Source organism: Lichenostomus cassidix, chromosome 20, assembly GCF_008360975.1.
Source record: "Lichenostomus cassidix isolate B80296 chromosome 20, HeHo_3.0, whole genome shotgun sequence".
Taxonomy (NCBI): domain Eukaryota; kingdom Metazoa; phylum Chordata; class Aves; order Passeriformes; family Meliphagidae; genus Lichenostomus; species Lichenostomus cassidix.
This window is the reverse complement of record NC_139500.1, coordinates 12,759,621-12,776,642: the sequence shown is the minus strand read 5'-3', so window position 1 is coordinate 12,776,642 and position 17,022 is coordinate 12,759,621. Positions and strand designations below refer to the sequence as shown.

General features: G+C 38.6%; 1 protein-coding gene across 3 annotated transcripts in view; it reads right to left on the bottom strand.

Annotated features, from left to right (window-relative positions):
* Positions 1-1,461: 1,461 nt before the first annotated feature.
* ITCH (itchy E3 ubiquitin protein ligase) overlaps positions 1,462-17,022 on the bottom strand; it is a 57,864-nt gene continuing 42,303 nt past the window's right edge. The window contains exons 12-24 of one of the 3 annotated variants that reach the window (XM_085079552.1): positions 16,143-16,271; positions 15,422-15,494; positions 13,976-14,047; positions 13,265-13,353; positions 12,436-12,595; positions 12,018-12,151; positions 9,274-9,414; positions 7,357-7,477; positions 6,313-6,417; positions 5,987-6,083; positions 5,547-5,619; positions 4,725-4,863; positions 1,462-4,420 (exon numbers count right to left, since the gene is read on the bottom strand). In XM_085079552.1, the coding sequence (XP_084935678.1) occupies positions 4,764-4,863; positions 5,547-5,619; positions 5,987-6,083; positions 6,313-6,417; positions 7,357-7,477; positions 9,274-9,414; positions 12,018-12,151; positions 12,436-12,595; positions 13,265-13,353; positions 13,976-14,047; positions 15,422-15,494; positions 16,143-16,271 (1,294 nt within the window). In that variant the 3' untranslated portion in view covers positions 1,462-4,420; positions 4,725-4,763. Of the gene's footprint in view, positions 4,864-5,546; positions 5,620-5,986; positions 6,084-6,312; positions 6,418-7,356; positions 7,478-9,273; positions 9,415-12,017; positions 12,152-12,435; positions 12,596-13,264; positions 13,354-13,975; positions 14,048-15,421; positions 15,495-16,142; positions 16,272-17,022 lie in introns of all 3 variants that reach the window. The other 2 variants (XM_085079551.1, XM_085079553.1) reach the window with 2 other exon arrangements.

Below are 17,022 nucleotides of genomic sequence, written 5' to 3'. Positions count from 1 at the left end.
CCAGAGATCAGGAAAAATTCCTTCTTAGGATCCAAGAGATATGGCTATTTCTTCTTTTAGTGGCTATTGACAGCTCTGCAACCTAATTCAGTTAAATTCTAATCTCCCTTACCAGTCCAGCAGCAAGTTTCACAGCTTGGCTACAGCAAACCATTTTGCCACAGATTGATTTAACTTCTAGTCCCAGCTGTGATGGTAAGATTTGGGCAATAGTAAGGATGTGGTGGATAATTTGGGCAATGGTAAGCAGTGCACAACTGCCATCAGACACCCAAACAAAACATGGGTTTGTTCAACCAACCATTCCCATCCTGCCATGAACAAAACCTTCAACACCCCACCCAGGGCTGGTGCTGACATTAGCACTATCATCATCAAAGCAAACAGAAAAAAAAAATGGTCCAACTAAGATGTACATTTATCATACATTGCATTGTGATTACTTTTTGCCCTTTTTTAATAAACTCCAGATGTATGTGAAATACCCTTGTAGCTGTACTCATATAAAGCTGCCCAAAGCAGTGTCAAATTTTTGCTTTACACAACTTACTAGAATGCTTTAAGTGGTTCCATCCAAAGCTTGGAGGAAGCAACTCCACACCAACATCCTGCTGCAGAAAAAGCCAGTTGTTATTGCATGTATTTGCCTGGCACAGAAAATCACCCTTGGGATTTGCTGCCACTGGCACAATTGTGTTAACTGAGGCTGTGGGAAAGTCAGCAGAGTCCCAGTGGGAAGGTCTGCAGCAGGGAGAATCACCCTCAGGGAAGGATGACCACTTCAGGGATCATTTGATCAAACTGGACATAACCAGGTCCCTGAGACAGAATCACAGAATTAACTAGCTTGGAAAAGACCTTTGAGACCATCAAGTCCAACCTAAGACCTTATGGGATGTCCTTGTGAGCACTGAGGGAGCTGGAACATCACTGCCAAGCCCATCTCAGATATCTGGGAAAGCTCGTGGCCAGTAGGAGAGGTCCTGATGACAGAAGAATCCAAACGCCACCTCGCCCTGCAAGGAGGATCAGGGACACTGCAAAGCTGGTTGGTCTCACTGGAGCTTTTCCCCCCACCTTTGTGGCATTCTGTCAATTCTAACCACTTGCAGTGTCATTCCTCGTTTTCCTTATCCCTACAACAGTGCTACAAGGAGATGTTACAGCTGTGGCTCCTGCAGAACCTCCCTCCAGCCCATCTCCCCCAAGGCTCAGCAGCCTCCCAGGCTACTCAGGGCAGCATCCACAAGCACTAAAAATCCAGGAATTGTGTCCAAAATCTCCTGCTCCATTTCCAGTCAATAAATAAGGGCAGAAGAGGTCTTGGGAAAGAGCCGTTCCTAAGAATCGTACTGGAAGGACAAGTCCCTGCAGCCCAACCCTCGCCCCAGGAGCACACAGACAATTCACCTCCATGTGGATATTCCATCATGCACAAGGAATAAGGACCAGACCACCAGCTCTTTAAGTAGTTTTATAAAAGTATTTGACTTACTGAGATACTGTTACAGTTACCTGAGTATTTGAAATTACAATGCAAGGAAATATCGACAATGAATTTCAGTACAGTATTTTACAATCCAGTGCTGCTGATCCCAGTTTCTACACGAGTTCACTAGAGCACATATACACAAACAGTGATTCTTGGAGAAAATTAAAAGACACCACAAAAAAGGGGGCTGGAGATACCAATAAAACAGAGTTGAGATTACAAATCCAGTGCAGCATGTAACAAAATGCAAAAAAAAAAAAAAAAAAAGACCAAAAAAGCCCAAGCATTTTATTCTTCTCAGAATAATAAAAAAAGTTGGTTGCTTTTTTTTAACACAAGCAATTGGATTAAAAAAAAACCCCAAACTTCCATACTAGATCAGATAAAGACATGATGTATTTACTGTGCATGTCATTAGTATATGAACAGTTCCTGAGCTACTCATAACAATAAGGCTTTGTTAATTCTCAGCATTTCATTTTCTCACATCATTCTCATGAGGGAAAATTCTTAAGAAAATTTCTTTTAATACTTGGTAATTAGGATCAACTGACAGTTGCATTTGAATGTACATTTGTGACATACAATGAATTTAGCTCAGGTTGCTAAAACAGCTGAAGTAGTAGGAGACAAATTCATTAATCTCTGCTGAAAATCTCGCTTGTAAATCCAATCCACAAAAACCTGTTATCTGGGATAGCAGCTGCTCTGGGCTCATCCCTGTATTGCTTCACCAGATCCCCAGAAAGAACTGAAAAATGCACCAGTGGCTTGTACTAATTCCTTATAATTTCTACACAACATGCTGTAAAAATTTAACAGATTTGTTAGTATTCACAAATCAAATTCCAAAGGAATCTGAACGTGTACCATCAGTAATACTGCCAATTTGACACTGTAAAGTTGCTTTAAGCATTTTATATTTGGCCAAATCCAATGTTTCACTGATTATTTCCCCCCCCCCCCCCCAAATGAATTTTTTATTTGCAATGTTTTAAAATAGTATCTGGTACTTGGGATATCCAGCCCCCTTTCTCCCATCCTGGTACAGCAGAAAAGACATATAAACATGCCATTTAAATTAAAGAAACAATGGAATAAGTGGAATCCTGGACATCAAAAATATATACAAGCAGGTATGTTTTTCCTGAACTAAACATTTCAACCATAAAAATATTCAACAGCCAAACCCTATAGAACTAGGGCTAAGGCTATTTCAATTATAACTATTCTTTATTTTAAAAATATAGGGCTGACAGCCTTTTGGGTGATATTTATACATGAACAATAGTTCTAGGTTCCCTACATGAACTGTAAAGCAATATGCAGAACATAGACTATTTTTTATAGCTTAATCTTGCATTATCTTGCTTAATTTAATCTCTCTTGTAAATATGTTAGATAACTACTTTTCATTGTAAGAATTAATATAAACAGAAAATATATATAAGGCTTTTTTTCTCCTCATGAGCTGTATACTGTAATAGATCCAAATGTTGTGGAAGTTGGCAATTCTCCTCCCAGTCACACCTGAAGGTGAATTCTCACCATCAATGAAACTTTAAACGAGGGGCATTTCCGTATCATCAGCAACTCTCCCCAGACCTTCCTTCAATTAAGCCTGACAAGTCCCACCCTCCTGCCTTCCCAAAGCATTTACCACTGAGACCTGACACACTTGTCAAGTCAGTTAAAAACCTGTAGTGTCTGCATTCTTCTTAGGCCTGAATCAGTTTTTCCCTCTTGCAGTTTTAGATGGATGAGACAGCAGGAAAGAAATACTTTTTTCCAGACCGAATGTTCAGTTTTACACTTTCCCACTGTCCTGTTTCAGCTCTGTTATCTCAAAGAGTCTTAAATGCAGCTCCTGCCCCAGTGCTCTGAGCTGCAGGTTTGCTTTAATATGTGCTACATATTTTTTCAAGTGTCACATCTCTCACTGGGGCTAACAGCTCATTTCACTGGTGTTTGCCTTCCTCCCTTCAGGGGAAGGAAAAGGGCTGACCAGACCCAAAAAGTGCATTCAGTCCAAAGGAGCAGTAAAATGCAAAATGTTCATGTAAACCAGAAAAGAATTAACAGATTTTAAAAGGAAATAAAAGGTGGTGTTAATCCAACAGGAACTCACTACAAAAGTTACTAACTGTAAGCAGCTTAGGGTCAATTAGCTTAGAAACCTCCCCAAAAACTTTAGTTTCAAACTTTAGAGAACTATTTACTGATGCTCCAGCTTTTCAAAAACCTGTAATCCGTGCCTGAATTTTCTAATCTTCTTGGCCTCAGCCAGTCTCACACATCAGTTCATCCGCAGAAATGATGAGCAGGATCATTTTCTGAATCCAGTTGTTTTGTGTCCCTTCCTGAGAGCCCAGCGAACTCTTCGGAGCAAACTGACTGCAACATGTAGGAAAAACAGCGAGGGTAATGTCCATTAACACTGCTGACAAACATCAGCCTGCAAACAGGAACCTCAATGGAATCAGTGCAATCCCAGCTGGGCTTGTCTTTTGCAAAACAAGCGAAGTACCACAGTGTTAATATTGATTTCAAAGTTAAAACGTGTTACACAGCAAAAGCTCAGAATCCTTTGGAGGGCACAGAGTAGTGTTCCCACAACTTTGGGCAGGTGTCTGTTTTGCTGACAGGAGCAGGATTGGGGTAAACCAAAGCAAAGCTATGCCCTGGATTTGTGCCACAGTTTGACATCCCCTTAACAGCAGCTTGAGTCCAGCTGGCACGTGAGCAGACTCCAGGCAGGGAGAACAGTCTGGCCACACTTGAGTTAGAAAAAGGAGCTTAAGGAATGGAGCTGCTCACGGCACAGAGGTGGATCCAGGCTGGCTGACACTGCTGTGAAGAGGCTCAGGATGCTGCTGCAGCATTGCAGCTACCAATGAACTTCCCAGTGCATCAGTAGCAAAAATGCTACTAAAAAGGAAAGACAAAACTATTGTTAAAAATCTGTCAGTCATTAAGGACACATTCTAATTAATGAATGGTAAAACAAAGAAGAGCCCAAAGCTGTATTAAACCTCTACTTCAGTCATTAGTCACTTGTAGCCATATCTGATTGCGCATTTGATTTCTGAAAGTGCTCAGTAGAAATCCAGAGTTAATGTGGATAACCTCAGGATAACATCCATTTATTTACACATTAGTATTGTTAAATAAATCCAAGTCAAGTCTACTTTACAATGAAGTGTGCAACAAGCAGAAGAAGTGAAGAACATACATCGTGTTGAGTTCACATTCTTCAAGGTGCAAATTTCAGCTACTCTTGCCCAAATCCTTCTGTTTCTTCAATTGCAAATAACAGCTTTTCCTTCAACTGCTCATAATTCTTATATGGTGGAAGGTCTAAGCGATTGAAACTGAAAAATAAAAAAAAAAAAAGTACTAATGAAGAATTCAACAGTAACAAAAAATCCATTATGAATATGAGTGATTGGAATTTTTGCTGTGGAGATGGATACTGGGATTTATCCCCTGCAAAAAGCTGACTATTGATATAAATGTATGTATTTCTGAGGGCAGAGGTTAGGGTGCAAGTGCTCATACGGTGGTAGTTTTCACTAACTGTTCCTAGTTGGACGAAAACTAACCTCTGAGCTGGTTAATTAGAGTCATCATTCAGATTTGAAATTTTCAATTTGTGTGGTTTTGCTAACCACTAACACCCAAAGAAATGAGTATAAGTGACCCTTTCTCTGGGAAGTATGTGAATCATACTCCTGACTAAGGAGTATATCACTGCACTCCTGACTAAGGAGTGCAGTGATAACAAAGGACAGTCCCAACCTTGTTAGACAGTAGTGTTAACTACTTAAAATGTTCAGTAATACACAAATCCATTTCCAATGGAATCTACTCCATGCCACAAGAGCTTTTCGGAGGTTCAGCTATTATTCAACAACACAGTTTATTGGTGCAATTTGTGTTTGCTTTTACAGAGTCTCAACCATTTCAGTATATTCCCAATTTACTAAAATCTCAAAGCAGACTGTGGTCAGCAAAACCAGAGCAATAACAATATTTTGATTTGTTATGTACTTACCAAGTATGACTTCTAGGTAACCAGTTTTCCTTTCCAACTTTCTCAATACAGAATTTTTGGGGTCCGTTGCTCCCTGTAACAAATTCCAATAGACAGGGCATAGGTCCAGCTACCTTTGTATCACAGTATAACAACCCTGAAGTATGCAAGGCTTAAGCAAAGACAGGATTACCATTATTTGCACAAAGAAGGGACATTTGTCTCACTATACAGTTCTGCCTGGATCAAAGTATGCATGTGGAGAAATGCCTCAATTTGAAGTGATTTTAAAACTCAATAAAAAGGTGTAAACATTCCTTTCATCTTCTTACATCATAGCTCAAGTGTATGCAGGGCTTACAAAACTGTGTTCAATATAAAATTCATTTAAAATGCCATAAATATATAATTCGGTTCTTTTTAAAAGTATCTCCTGCATTAGAGGGGTTATTAATACATACCCATGAGGTCAGCAAATCCTCCCACTGGCAATCTGCATGTTCCAGTCACAAACTGCAAGAGTCTCATCCTCTTCTCATTATCTATTTCTTTCACAAACTGAAAAAGAGTAATTGAAATAAACATTTAGGGATAGATTCAATATTAAGATTTTCACATCATCACCATCCACAGATGAGCAATAACATGGCTGTTAGGAACAGCTAGATTAGCATTAAGAGTTTCTATCTGCACTCTGCAGGTGTTTTGTGCTCTGACTACTGTTCACTGAGCTGTAGTTGTGCTCTGTAATGTCTGTTGGTCTGAGAATAAAGCAAAGTCTTCAAACCTGCCAGAACCACACAATCTGCCTGCTGGTCCTGGTGTAGTGCCTGTAGATGGTGTGTCTCTGCCAGTCATTCAAGTCAATTTCTTGCATTCCACAGAGAAGTACCTTTGGGGCACAAAAAGGGAAATAAGCACACGAGAACAAATTATCATTTTACTCCTGTGACCTCCCACATAGCAAAACACCACAACTGGACCCCCACTTAGCAGCACCTGCAATGACAGTGCACTTGGTTTTAATTTTAAACTTTATCCAAAACTTGTACAAACAAAGACTGGTGACAGTTCATGACTTGTTTGGAGAGATCACATATTAGAGAGCATCTCTATTGTGAAAAATGGAGGAACTGCTTTCAATTTTAGGAAGAAGTTCTTCCCTGTGAGGGGAGTGAGGCTCTGGCTCAGGGTGCCCAGAGAAGCTGTGGCTGCCCCTGGATCCCTGGAAGTGTCCAAGGCCAGGCTGGAGGGGGCTTGGAGCAACCTGGTCAAGTGGAAGGTGTCCTTGCACGTGGGAGGGGGCTGGAACAAGATTATTTAAGATCCCTCCAGCCCAAACCATTCTGGGATTCTGTGTAGACATCCAAGCCAGAACAGTTTATCTTTGCCGAGCTATACAATTCTTCACTAGGGATGCAACATTTTGTTTTGATGGTTTTATTTTTTAAACTGAACAGATGCTTCAGAAGGTGTAATTTTGAGAGATCAAACCCAATCTGTATGCAACCATCCATTGCATATGTGATTTTATCTCCCATTCTGTCAAGTTACACATTCTTTGAACACAGGCAAATAAAGGAATCATGAAAACAATTCAGTAAGAAATTTCTACTGACAGACTCTTGGCCTTTAGAAACATCTAAGTAGGCTGGAAAGAGGAAAGTTAGGGAAAATACACTAATTTAATACTATTCTATGATGTTTCCCCCATGTTCCCTATAAAACTGTTGTCAACCTTAGTGAGTTCTGCTCTTCAGATGTACTGAGTAGAGTTTAGGTATTTTATATGTAATGACCTGGATCCAGCAATAGCTAAACAATCCTTTACCTCCAGTTCCTTTGCATCAAAATACTGCAAATACTGTTGTGGCAGAATTTCATTGAAGCCTTCAAAGAAAGCCTGTGTCTGCTCCTCAACACCTCGGGACAGTCTCCATTCTGCTACTAGCCTGGAAAAGAAGACACACCAAGATCATTTAAAAGGCCCATGCTAACCCAAATCCATATATTTGCCTACTTTGAGATGAACTGTAAACTGAATTTAAAAAACATGGAAAGTCTGGAAAGTTCTAGGGATAAAGCACTGTATAATTTTATCAGCAGCCTTTACTCTGTGCAAACGATTTCATTTTTTCCTCTAAATTAAACCCTAAGTGTTCAACTGTTTTCCTACAGAGGTGTTTTGGACTCAAAGAGGAGGCAGCATCTCTTCACCAATTCCATTAATGAGAGCACAGCAGTCCCGAAGTATTTGAAGATTTTGTCTGATATTCTCCCCGGAAATCTCAGTTGTTATCCATCACAAAGTAAAAAACAAGTCAGGTTGTACTGCTGAAGAGCAGCAGGACTGCCAGCTTACCAAGCAGTAACTATGTCCATTTGGAAAGTTCCATATTTGTTTCTGTTAATCATGATACTTTGCTCTGTGGCAGAAACTCCACTCTCCATTAATAAAAGGGTGAAAAGCAGGCAGAAGACCCGAAGAACCTGAACCCAGGGAGAAGCAGATATTATGCTGAATTCAAGCCTAACCTGTCAGGAGCACTGGAGTCTAAAGGAAAGGTGGCTATTTCTCTTTTCAGTCCTCAAAACTTTGGGGGCTTAAAGCAGGACTTGGAGTAAGACAAAAGAATCTGAATGAAATTGGAATCTGAGCTCTCCCTGGGTTCCTAGAGACCAGAGAAGAATGATTTTCTGTAGATCCTCCCTCCTGCCCAATGCCAGTGGGTTTCTTGTGCAAACACCACCTTTTCTATGAATCACTGAAACATCTGCAGATTTCTGATGTGATGAAAACAGAGCCCACTCCTGACTCCCTCCCCTTGCCCATGGAAAAAGCCTTCACAGAACACCTCGTAACGAAGAGGAAAATTCTCTGCGATTCAGTTTAGTTTGTGCCTGCAACGTGTGATGACTTTTGTTTTATGCAAGCACATCCTCCAAGCTTTTCTATTCAAGTTCACACCTTAAATCAGAGATGCTGTACAGCTGCACACTGAGGAAGGAGGGGATATTTCAGTACAAAGCAGGTCACTGTTCACATTTTTATTCCTTAATCATTCCTAGGCTCTTTCACTCTTTACCTATTACTTTAAAACATTTTGGTGCTGCAAATCCTTACTTAATGAAAATACAACCCATGACATCATTCACAACACTGTTACAATTACGAGACCAGTTCAGATAAAACTAATAGCAATTCCAAGTATCCTTGAAAAGTAAGAATCTTCACAAAAATACCCAAAACCACCCAAAAACCCCACAAACAAGCAACAACAACAAAAAAAAAAAGAAAAAACCCAACAAAAAACCCCAAAGAACCCCAAAAACCAACTAAACAAAACCCCAAACCCCCAAAACCCCCCCCACCCCCAAATGAACCAGAAATGGCTGGCTAGAACATCAGCAGGCTATGAAGCAATATAATTATAATAAATACATGTAACACTTCCATGAAATACCTGACATTTACAGTTCTTGTCATGGTGCTCTGTTAAACTGAAATAACTCTAGGAATAAAAAAGTGGATTTTCTTCTAACCATAATCTTTAGGAAAAGTGGATTTTAGAAACATATTTCTATCAATATTCTTCCTTCTAATTTGAGACCCAAACAACTGCCACTTGTTGCCAGCATCAGCAATTATTAAGCAAAGCTTTAGATGACAGTCAGACCTTTCTTACTAGAACTTACAAATAAACAAATGACAGTGAAAGAGTATTTTAAAGTCTTCATTTATTCTTACCTGATGTAATCTTCTTTATTTTCTTCTGTGACCAGAATGTTGCTACCATTTGGCTTCAAATCATGGCTTTTGATTTCACCTAGTATTTCTTTATCAACAGAAAAAAACATTTCCAAGCCACATTCTTCAATATCATTCTCTCTGGAAGGAAAAAAAAAATTAAATAACTGGGGGGTTGCATTTAGTAGAGGAGATGAGTATGAAGAATGTTAAGGTAAAGTTTGGAGCTAAATGGTCAGGATAAGGACATGATCCTTACACAGTACTTATGGCCTTGCAGGAAGTCCTGACTCATTTTACCAATGTGCACACATGAACTGCACTCCTGATCAGTGCTACCCTTACATTTAGCACTCACAAGGCTGACAAACCACCTCCTGACTATGATCAGTGGGATGTCTGTGGAATACAAAAGCTTTCCAAGGAATGACATTTTTGCCTGTACCATGGCATGATTGCCTCTGCTCTCAGGTAATGCCAGGACTGTGTTTAGGTGTAGCTGTCACTGCCAGGTAACAGCAGGTAAGAAGCAACTAAGAAAGCCTTTGCATGCTTAATAAATTAAACTCCAGCCCATTCATGGCATTGGTTTGCAGGCATATGCTAAAATATCTCAAACTCCTAAGTTAATACAAATACTGTTAAGGGGAATTCTCTTAGAAATTTTAACACAAGAATAATCTACAGCCAACAAACACTCCTCAAATAAATTCTCTTCTCTTTATAGGTGTTAACAGCTAGGAGAGTAACAGGGACAACACTGGAGTTCATATGTTGATTTCTGCTTTTGCAAAATGAAGAACTGCCTGCATATACAGAGGTTTTGGGGACCATTTTAAAAATAAAGTGCAAAATCAAGCTATTTGTCCTGACCCATAACAGAGAAATGCAAGTCTTGAAAGCATGGCAGGGGTTTATCAAGCCCTGGGATGCAACTTAATCTTTCCAAAATAGATGGTACTGCATGAAACCTTGGGTGAGGAGGGAAGGCTTCAGATGAAGGGCTGATTTTTTATTTCATCATCCACCCCTTTTAAAATGAAGGCTACATGCTCTAGCTTAGTTTGAGCACAAAGGTTTGGTACTTCTAAAGGTCCCCCTCCAAACTCAGTGAATCTGTAAAACCTTCAAAATTGTGGGAATGAGAGAAACAGCCCCCTGATACAAGTGCTAAGGAATGCTCCCTGCAAAAGTATAAAATTTGCTTTTTCTGTGAGGAACAAAATTACATCTGCCCACACAGACATGACTCTTCTCCCCTATAAATGTGCAGTCCTTTCCTCAGGGTACCTCTAGCAGCACTACAGACAAGCAGGCTCAGCTACACTGAAGTTTGGGTCTGGGCTGAGAGGACTCTGCAACCCTTGGAGGTCTGAAGGCTTTTCTCCAGTTTTCACATCCTTAAGAGTTTTTTCAAAGGGGCAAAGCCTTTCCTGGACTCCAGCCTAGAAGATTTCTATCCCTACAGAAATTGCTTTGAATTAAAATGAAGGCACATTCGCAGCACATCCATGGAGTACTGAACATACTCTGCAAACCAAACAAAATTTCCATCTCAATTCTTAAACATCTCATATGCTGCTTTCTCTGCTTCTCATTATTTAAGATAAATCTTTCAAGAATCACCACTACAGGAGATTAAAACCCTGGTTTTTATTTTTAGTTTTGCATTTCAAAAACCAATCTATCCTTACTCCTTTAAAGAATTTTTCAAAGCCTATTTAAGACTATTCTACCTTGTACGATTCTTAAGTAAAACATTTTATGTCTCTAGTCACAATGAAGACTAATTTTTCTGCGAAATTGTTTTTACTATAGCTGAAGAAAAAACAATACTGAATTTGTCTTTCTTTCTTTTTCTTCTAATTTGTTAACTGTTTTTAACTGAAAGAAAAAACATCTGTGTCACTGAAACAAATGGTGCACATCAACCATGGACTACAACATCCTGTCATCCTCCTACCACAAAATCAGTATAGAAATAAAATGCTTTAGATCAAAGAGGTTTTAAAATTATTTCTTAATTTTTAATTTCTTAATTTCCATAATTCCAAAATAATTGTGATCTAGAAACTCCACATCCTTTTTACTTGCTGGTCGCTGGAGAGGAATTTGCAAAGGAGTGGAAGAGGAGGATTCCACAAGAACAAGGAGAGAGAGGTGCCTGACCATGCAGACATGGAAGGCTGCAGGTAGGAATCATCAAGCTTGGAGCAAAAAACCCAGGGCAGCTAGAACTTCTTTAAAGCATTACATCTTCAATTTGAAGTCAAATTGCAAGTGTGACTAACAGAAGAATTATATGGCAGTAAATAATAAACTATCTTTGTTAACTTGTGTTAACACATTGTGTAGCACTAAACGTTTTGTACTAGAGAAACATTAAATGGATTTTTGCTGATTTTTTTTAATCAGTTATCTGAGAAGTCTCAGTCGAATTTACTCAAGCCATTTTATTTGCAACCATGTTCAAGACTGCCACATCTGTATGTCTAAACCAGAATTAATAAAAGCCAACAAAAACAGAACACAAGATGCTGCACAGCCTATTCAATGAACCAGAAAGGCTTTGCATTTACAAATCATTCTTTGTGTATCTAAAGTCACAGTAAAAATTCCATACTGCTCTGCAATGTTACTTTTCAGTGGGCTTGTTAGTAATAGATTTACGCCTACTTCCTAGCAGAAGCGAAAACCAGAAACATTGTTTTGCTATTTCAAGAATAAAATCAAGTCAAACTCACTTTACCCAGATGAGAGAGTTGTAAAACTCTGGGTCAACAGATTCTAAATCCTTGAGTCCTACTGCCTTGTTTAGGATACGTTTATAGAACGGCAGAGAGAAACCAGTGTCAATGAACTTCCCATGGAACAAAGCCTGAGGAACACAAAAACAGACAAAACAATGCAAAGGATGAATCAGTACTTAATATGACAACATTCTGTACTCCATGCCCATGAAATCTGACAGCCAAAGAATTAAACCAATCTGAATATCATTACTGCCAATATGCTGAATTAGCTTATACCAACAGGAGTTTTCGCCAAACACCTAATAATTTCAACTCAAAAAAAAAAAAAAATTTAATTATCCATCTGAAGGCACAACATTTATTTACAGGAAAATTACAGGACAGCCCCTCTTCCTGCTTTAGGACTCACCATGGCAATGAACCTCCCGATGAATCTGAAGTATTTGAGGTGGTCTGGGTTGATGTAAGAGGCTGGGTTTATCTGTAAGCAATAGTTATCTTTCCCTGCATATTCAAACAGGCAATACATGGGGTTCAAGACTTCATGTGACAATAGAAAGAACCACTCCCTGAAATGACACAAACAATAAAAACATTTCAAAATAAATCACAGCAGAAATTACTGTAGCTAACTGATGTTGGCACAGTCTGCCTCCTTTCCCAGAGAGCAGCTGGTCCACACTGACACAAATACTACTAATATAAATACTGTGAAGGGAAATTTTCTTCAGAAATTTTAACACAAGAAGAATCTAGAGCCTAATCTAACACAAGGGAAACGATAGCAAATTACAAATTAAAATACAAAAATGCAATGATACACAACTGCCAGTGGTTTGGGTAAAACCCACTCTTATCTAAATGAGCACATTACAAGTCTACCACTGATCTAAACATCTGGGGCTGGGGAATGCTAATTAACATATGCACTTCTTAGTTACATTCCAACTTTGGATTAAAATGTAGATTGCTGTTCACTTTTTCAATCAACTCTACTTTGAGATTAACAGATGTGTCAAAGGCTCACTGTAGTTCAGTAAACTGCACCTCTTTAATTGCAAAGATGATTGAAGTCATTCCTAATGCAAACTGAAAATTTTATACAGTTTTAAGACATGCAAACACATCTTGCAGAACTGCCTTCCTCAGATGTTCCAAGATACGGAATAAACTTCACTGTGAAAGCACTGCAGTTTAAGTGTCTTAAAGTTATTATTTGCCATTTCAGAGTAGTTTACCTTGCCACACCTCCATAATCTAAACCTTCTTCACCAGGGAAAATAACCCATAAACGTCTCCGGAGATCCTGAGGGCTGAAGCTCATTATCTTAGTGAAAGAAAAACAATCAATTCTTTTTAAGAAAACAGCTATAAGCACTGGCTAGAATTATTACTATTTTTCTAACAAGCACTAGAGCATTTAATAATTTGGAAAAATTGTAACCAGGGTCTACAGACCTTAACATTTTAAGCTTTAATGTAGACATAATGTCTACAGACATTAACAAGAATTTCACTACTATTAATACAGATACAATATCTTTTGTTTAAAAAAAAATTACTCATTTCAAGACAACAAGACTAAGATCAACTTAATATATTTTGGTACATAGCCCATGCTAGTACAAAACACAGTGAAGAAAAATGCACCAACATCCCAAGAATGGGGTGCTGCCCTGTCCCAGCACTCTCCTCAAAATTAACTCAGAATTTAAAGCATTCTGAGGAAATAAAAAATAAAATCACCCTGTCAGATGAATCAGTGCCATCACTTAATATTTTAGCATGATTTCAAAAGTTTGAATGCAGCCTAATTATTACACTAGTATTTATTTGTTAGTCTCGCTTAAAATAACATTAGCAAGATATCAAAGGATCAAGAATGACATGTGACAAATTTAAGTAACTCTACTTTTCATGCCCATTACTCCCCTGTTTTAATACAATACCTGCTGAAACGAGTCCTCAAATAATGTTTTCCTGCTCACTGTGATCTTTATGTGCTGTGGCATTGCCAGTTGCTGAAAGGAAATTTTTAGAGGTGAAGGATATGTTCACTGAAAGTCTTTAATACTGAGTTTGGACTGGTATTTGTTGTATATATTAAAAGGTACAGTGGAATTTCATGAATCCATAGAAACAAACTCAGTAATCAAGATATCTGAATTGTAATTTAATCCAAGAATAAATTGTTTCTAACATTGGTATCTACAGTGATGTGCACACACCTGCAGATGCTGCTTAGAACAGGTTAAATATTGCACTCCTACAAAATACTGGAAAACATGAAGATCAATAACATATTCTGAGGAAGGCTTTATATCCCAGAATTTATGAGAGAGATGGAACATTGTCCTATTAAAAAAGGTGGAAAGAATTGAGGTTGTTCAGCCTGGAGAAGAGAAGCTTTAGGGTGACCTAACTGTGACCTTCCAGTACCTGGAAGGGACCAACAAGAAAGATGGAGAGAGACTACTGACAAGGGCCTGGGGGGACAGGAGAAAGGGAATGGCTTCCCACTGCCAGAGGGTGGGGTTAGATGGGATATTGGGAAGGAATTCTTCCCTGTGACGGTGGTAAGACCCTGGCACAGGGTGCCCAGAGAAGCTGTGGCTACCCCTGGATCCCTGGCAGTGTCCAAGGCCAGGCTGGATGGGGCTTGGAGCAACCTGGTCAAGTGGAAGGTGTCCCTGTGCATGGCAGGGGGTGAAATGAGATGATCTTTAAGGTCCCTTCCAACTTAAATAATTCTGTGATTCTATTCATGTAATATGCAATTAGAACATTCAGGCCATACTGCACAAAATTCCAAGTGAAAAATTAGGTTAGTCTCTCCACTATTTTCAAAGGAGAATTCACTGATTCTTGACTATTGGGACATTTAAATGTAAGACATTTTCCTAGACATCAAGTTACTTGATTTCATGATATAAAGGGCTTAGATGACCAAGGCTGACATGCTGGAATTTGATATTATTTTAGAGCACCCTAACAAGCACCACAGTACATTCTTCAGTGCTTAGATATCTCTATTGCATATCTCTGTCTCTACCACAAGTGGGTATTTGTACAGAAAGTAGATATTGTACTAAATATAAAAATACTGTGCCTCCATATATTCCTGTATTAACAGCAGAAAGAAAACACGAATCAGAAACCCACCACTTCAAAAAAGTAGGGAAATGGATGTTTTTCTTTATTCTAAAACATTTTAAAGCCATAACTCACGTTACTTTAAAGCCTACATGAAATTATGCAAGTCCTGTAACTACTCCCTCCTAATTTATCTCACCTTTAACTTTAAAGTAGTTTGATTCCCTTTACTTTGAAGGCACTGAAAGCATGTAAGCAAAACCAAATATGCATCCAAATACTGCCAAGAAATGAATCCATACCTGGCACCAGAATCTGAAATAATGGACCTTGGCCTTGAAATCACGCACATAAGCTATCTGGGGTCCATTGTCTCTGCAACCAAAAGGAGGAAAAGAATGAATTTCCAAGTGTTTTTGTAACTGAAGTAAAAGCCTGCAAATATATTAGTTATACACCTGTATGGTTTAGCTGACTATCTGGTCACATTTTTTGATCTTGGGGTGTAATTTCTTGTTTTTAAACAACAAAAAAAAAATTCTTGCTTTGTAAACTGTGGAATGCTTAACAGTACATTTGCAACACTACCTGATCATTAACTGTAAAAAAATATTATAACAATATGTATGTGATGACATTCAGTTAAGTCAGGAGATAAATTCTTGTTTCAACTTCATTAATGTTCCTAAAAAAACCCAATATATATATAAAAAAAAACTAAGGGTTGGATCTCCTTAAAAAGAGAGTCTAGCAACTGTAAGGAAGGGATTTAGTCATCAACAGGACAGATGTAGTTCCTCCATTACCCTCAAATCTCATACACTATGTGGCAAAAAGGATTCTGCAGTGTTCAAAACTCTTCAGAGAGACAGCAGTGAATGAAAAAAAACCAGGTAATTAAGAATTGCTCCATGTAAAACTTTCTGCCTAATAATATAGTAAGAGGAAAAAAATAAAGATTTCAAAAATGGTGTGTGCTAGACTTGACTTTTGAAAACTCAGTATAATGTTAAGAACACTTACAGAGCAGACTTGCCCGTGCGGGGATCTATGTATGTAGTGGTTCTTCTATTGTGATCCACAAAATATGGAATTCCATCCACAGTAAATCGCATTTCCCAGCCTTCTGGCAAGGGTTTCTCATTTAATTGACTATGGATACAAGAAAATACACGGCAACTGACCAATTTTATCTATTAAGTCAATTGAATAATACATGAGACAGTAAAAATACTGGAAAATCTAGAAAATCTACAGATTGAGAAAGTTTCCATTTGGATTTATTCTAGCTTTTCTTCCCCCCTCTTAAATTTGCACTCAGCTCTCAATTAGACTAAAATGACTGGTTAACTAAACATTAGCTCAATTGGTTACACTACCTCAGATAAAGGCAAAAAAACACCCAAAAAACTTAAGAGAAAATGAAAGCAAGGTTTATTGTTTCCTTCACAAACAACAGAATTTTATCTTTTAACTATGTGGCTTTTACTCAAAAGCTGACATAATTTTAATAAGCAACTTTTGGTACCTCATGTGTAATCACAGCAGACAAAACGTTTCAGGATGACAAAAATAAAAATGCAAATACTGATTGTGCATAATTTTTTGACAACTTCCAACTCAGTTTTGGTATAAACAAAAGCAGGTCTCGATATATTTGGAAGACCTGAGTAGTGAAGTGTTCCCCAGTGACTTCCCTCCATAAACACCACGTCCTGAGTGTGCAACCTGAACATTCTGTTGTTGGGCTGCTCCAAGAGTAACTGCTCTCCACAGCTGGCTGCTGCAGAGGTGACTGGCTACAGCCATTACCCTCACACACCCTTGGCTGTCCCACTTCCCCTCCCTCTCCACGGAGGACAGGAGAAGTTGCTTCACCAAACAGGAATTTTCAGCTCAAACA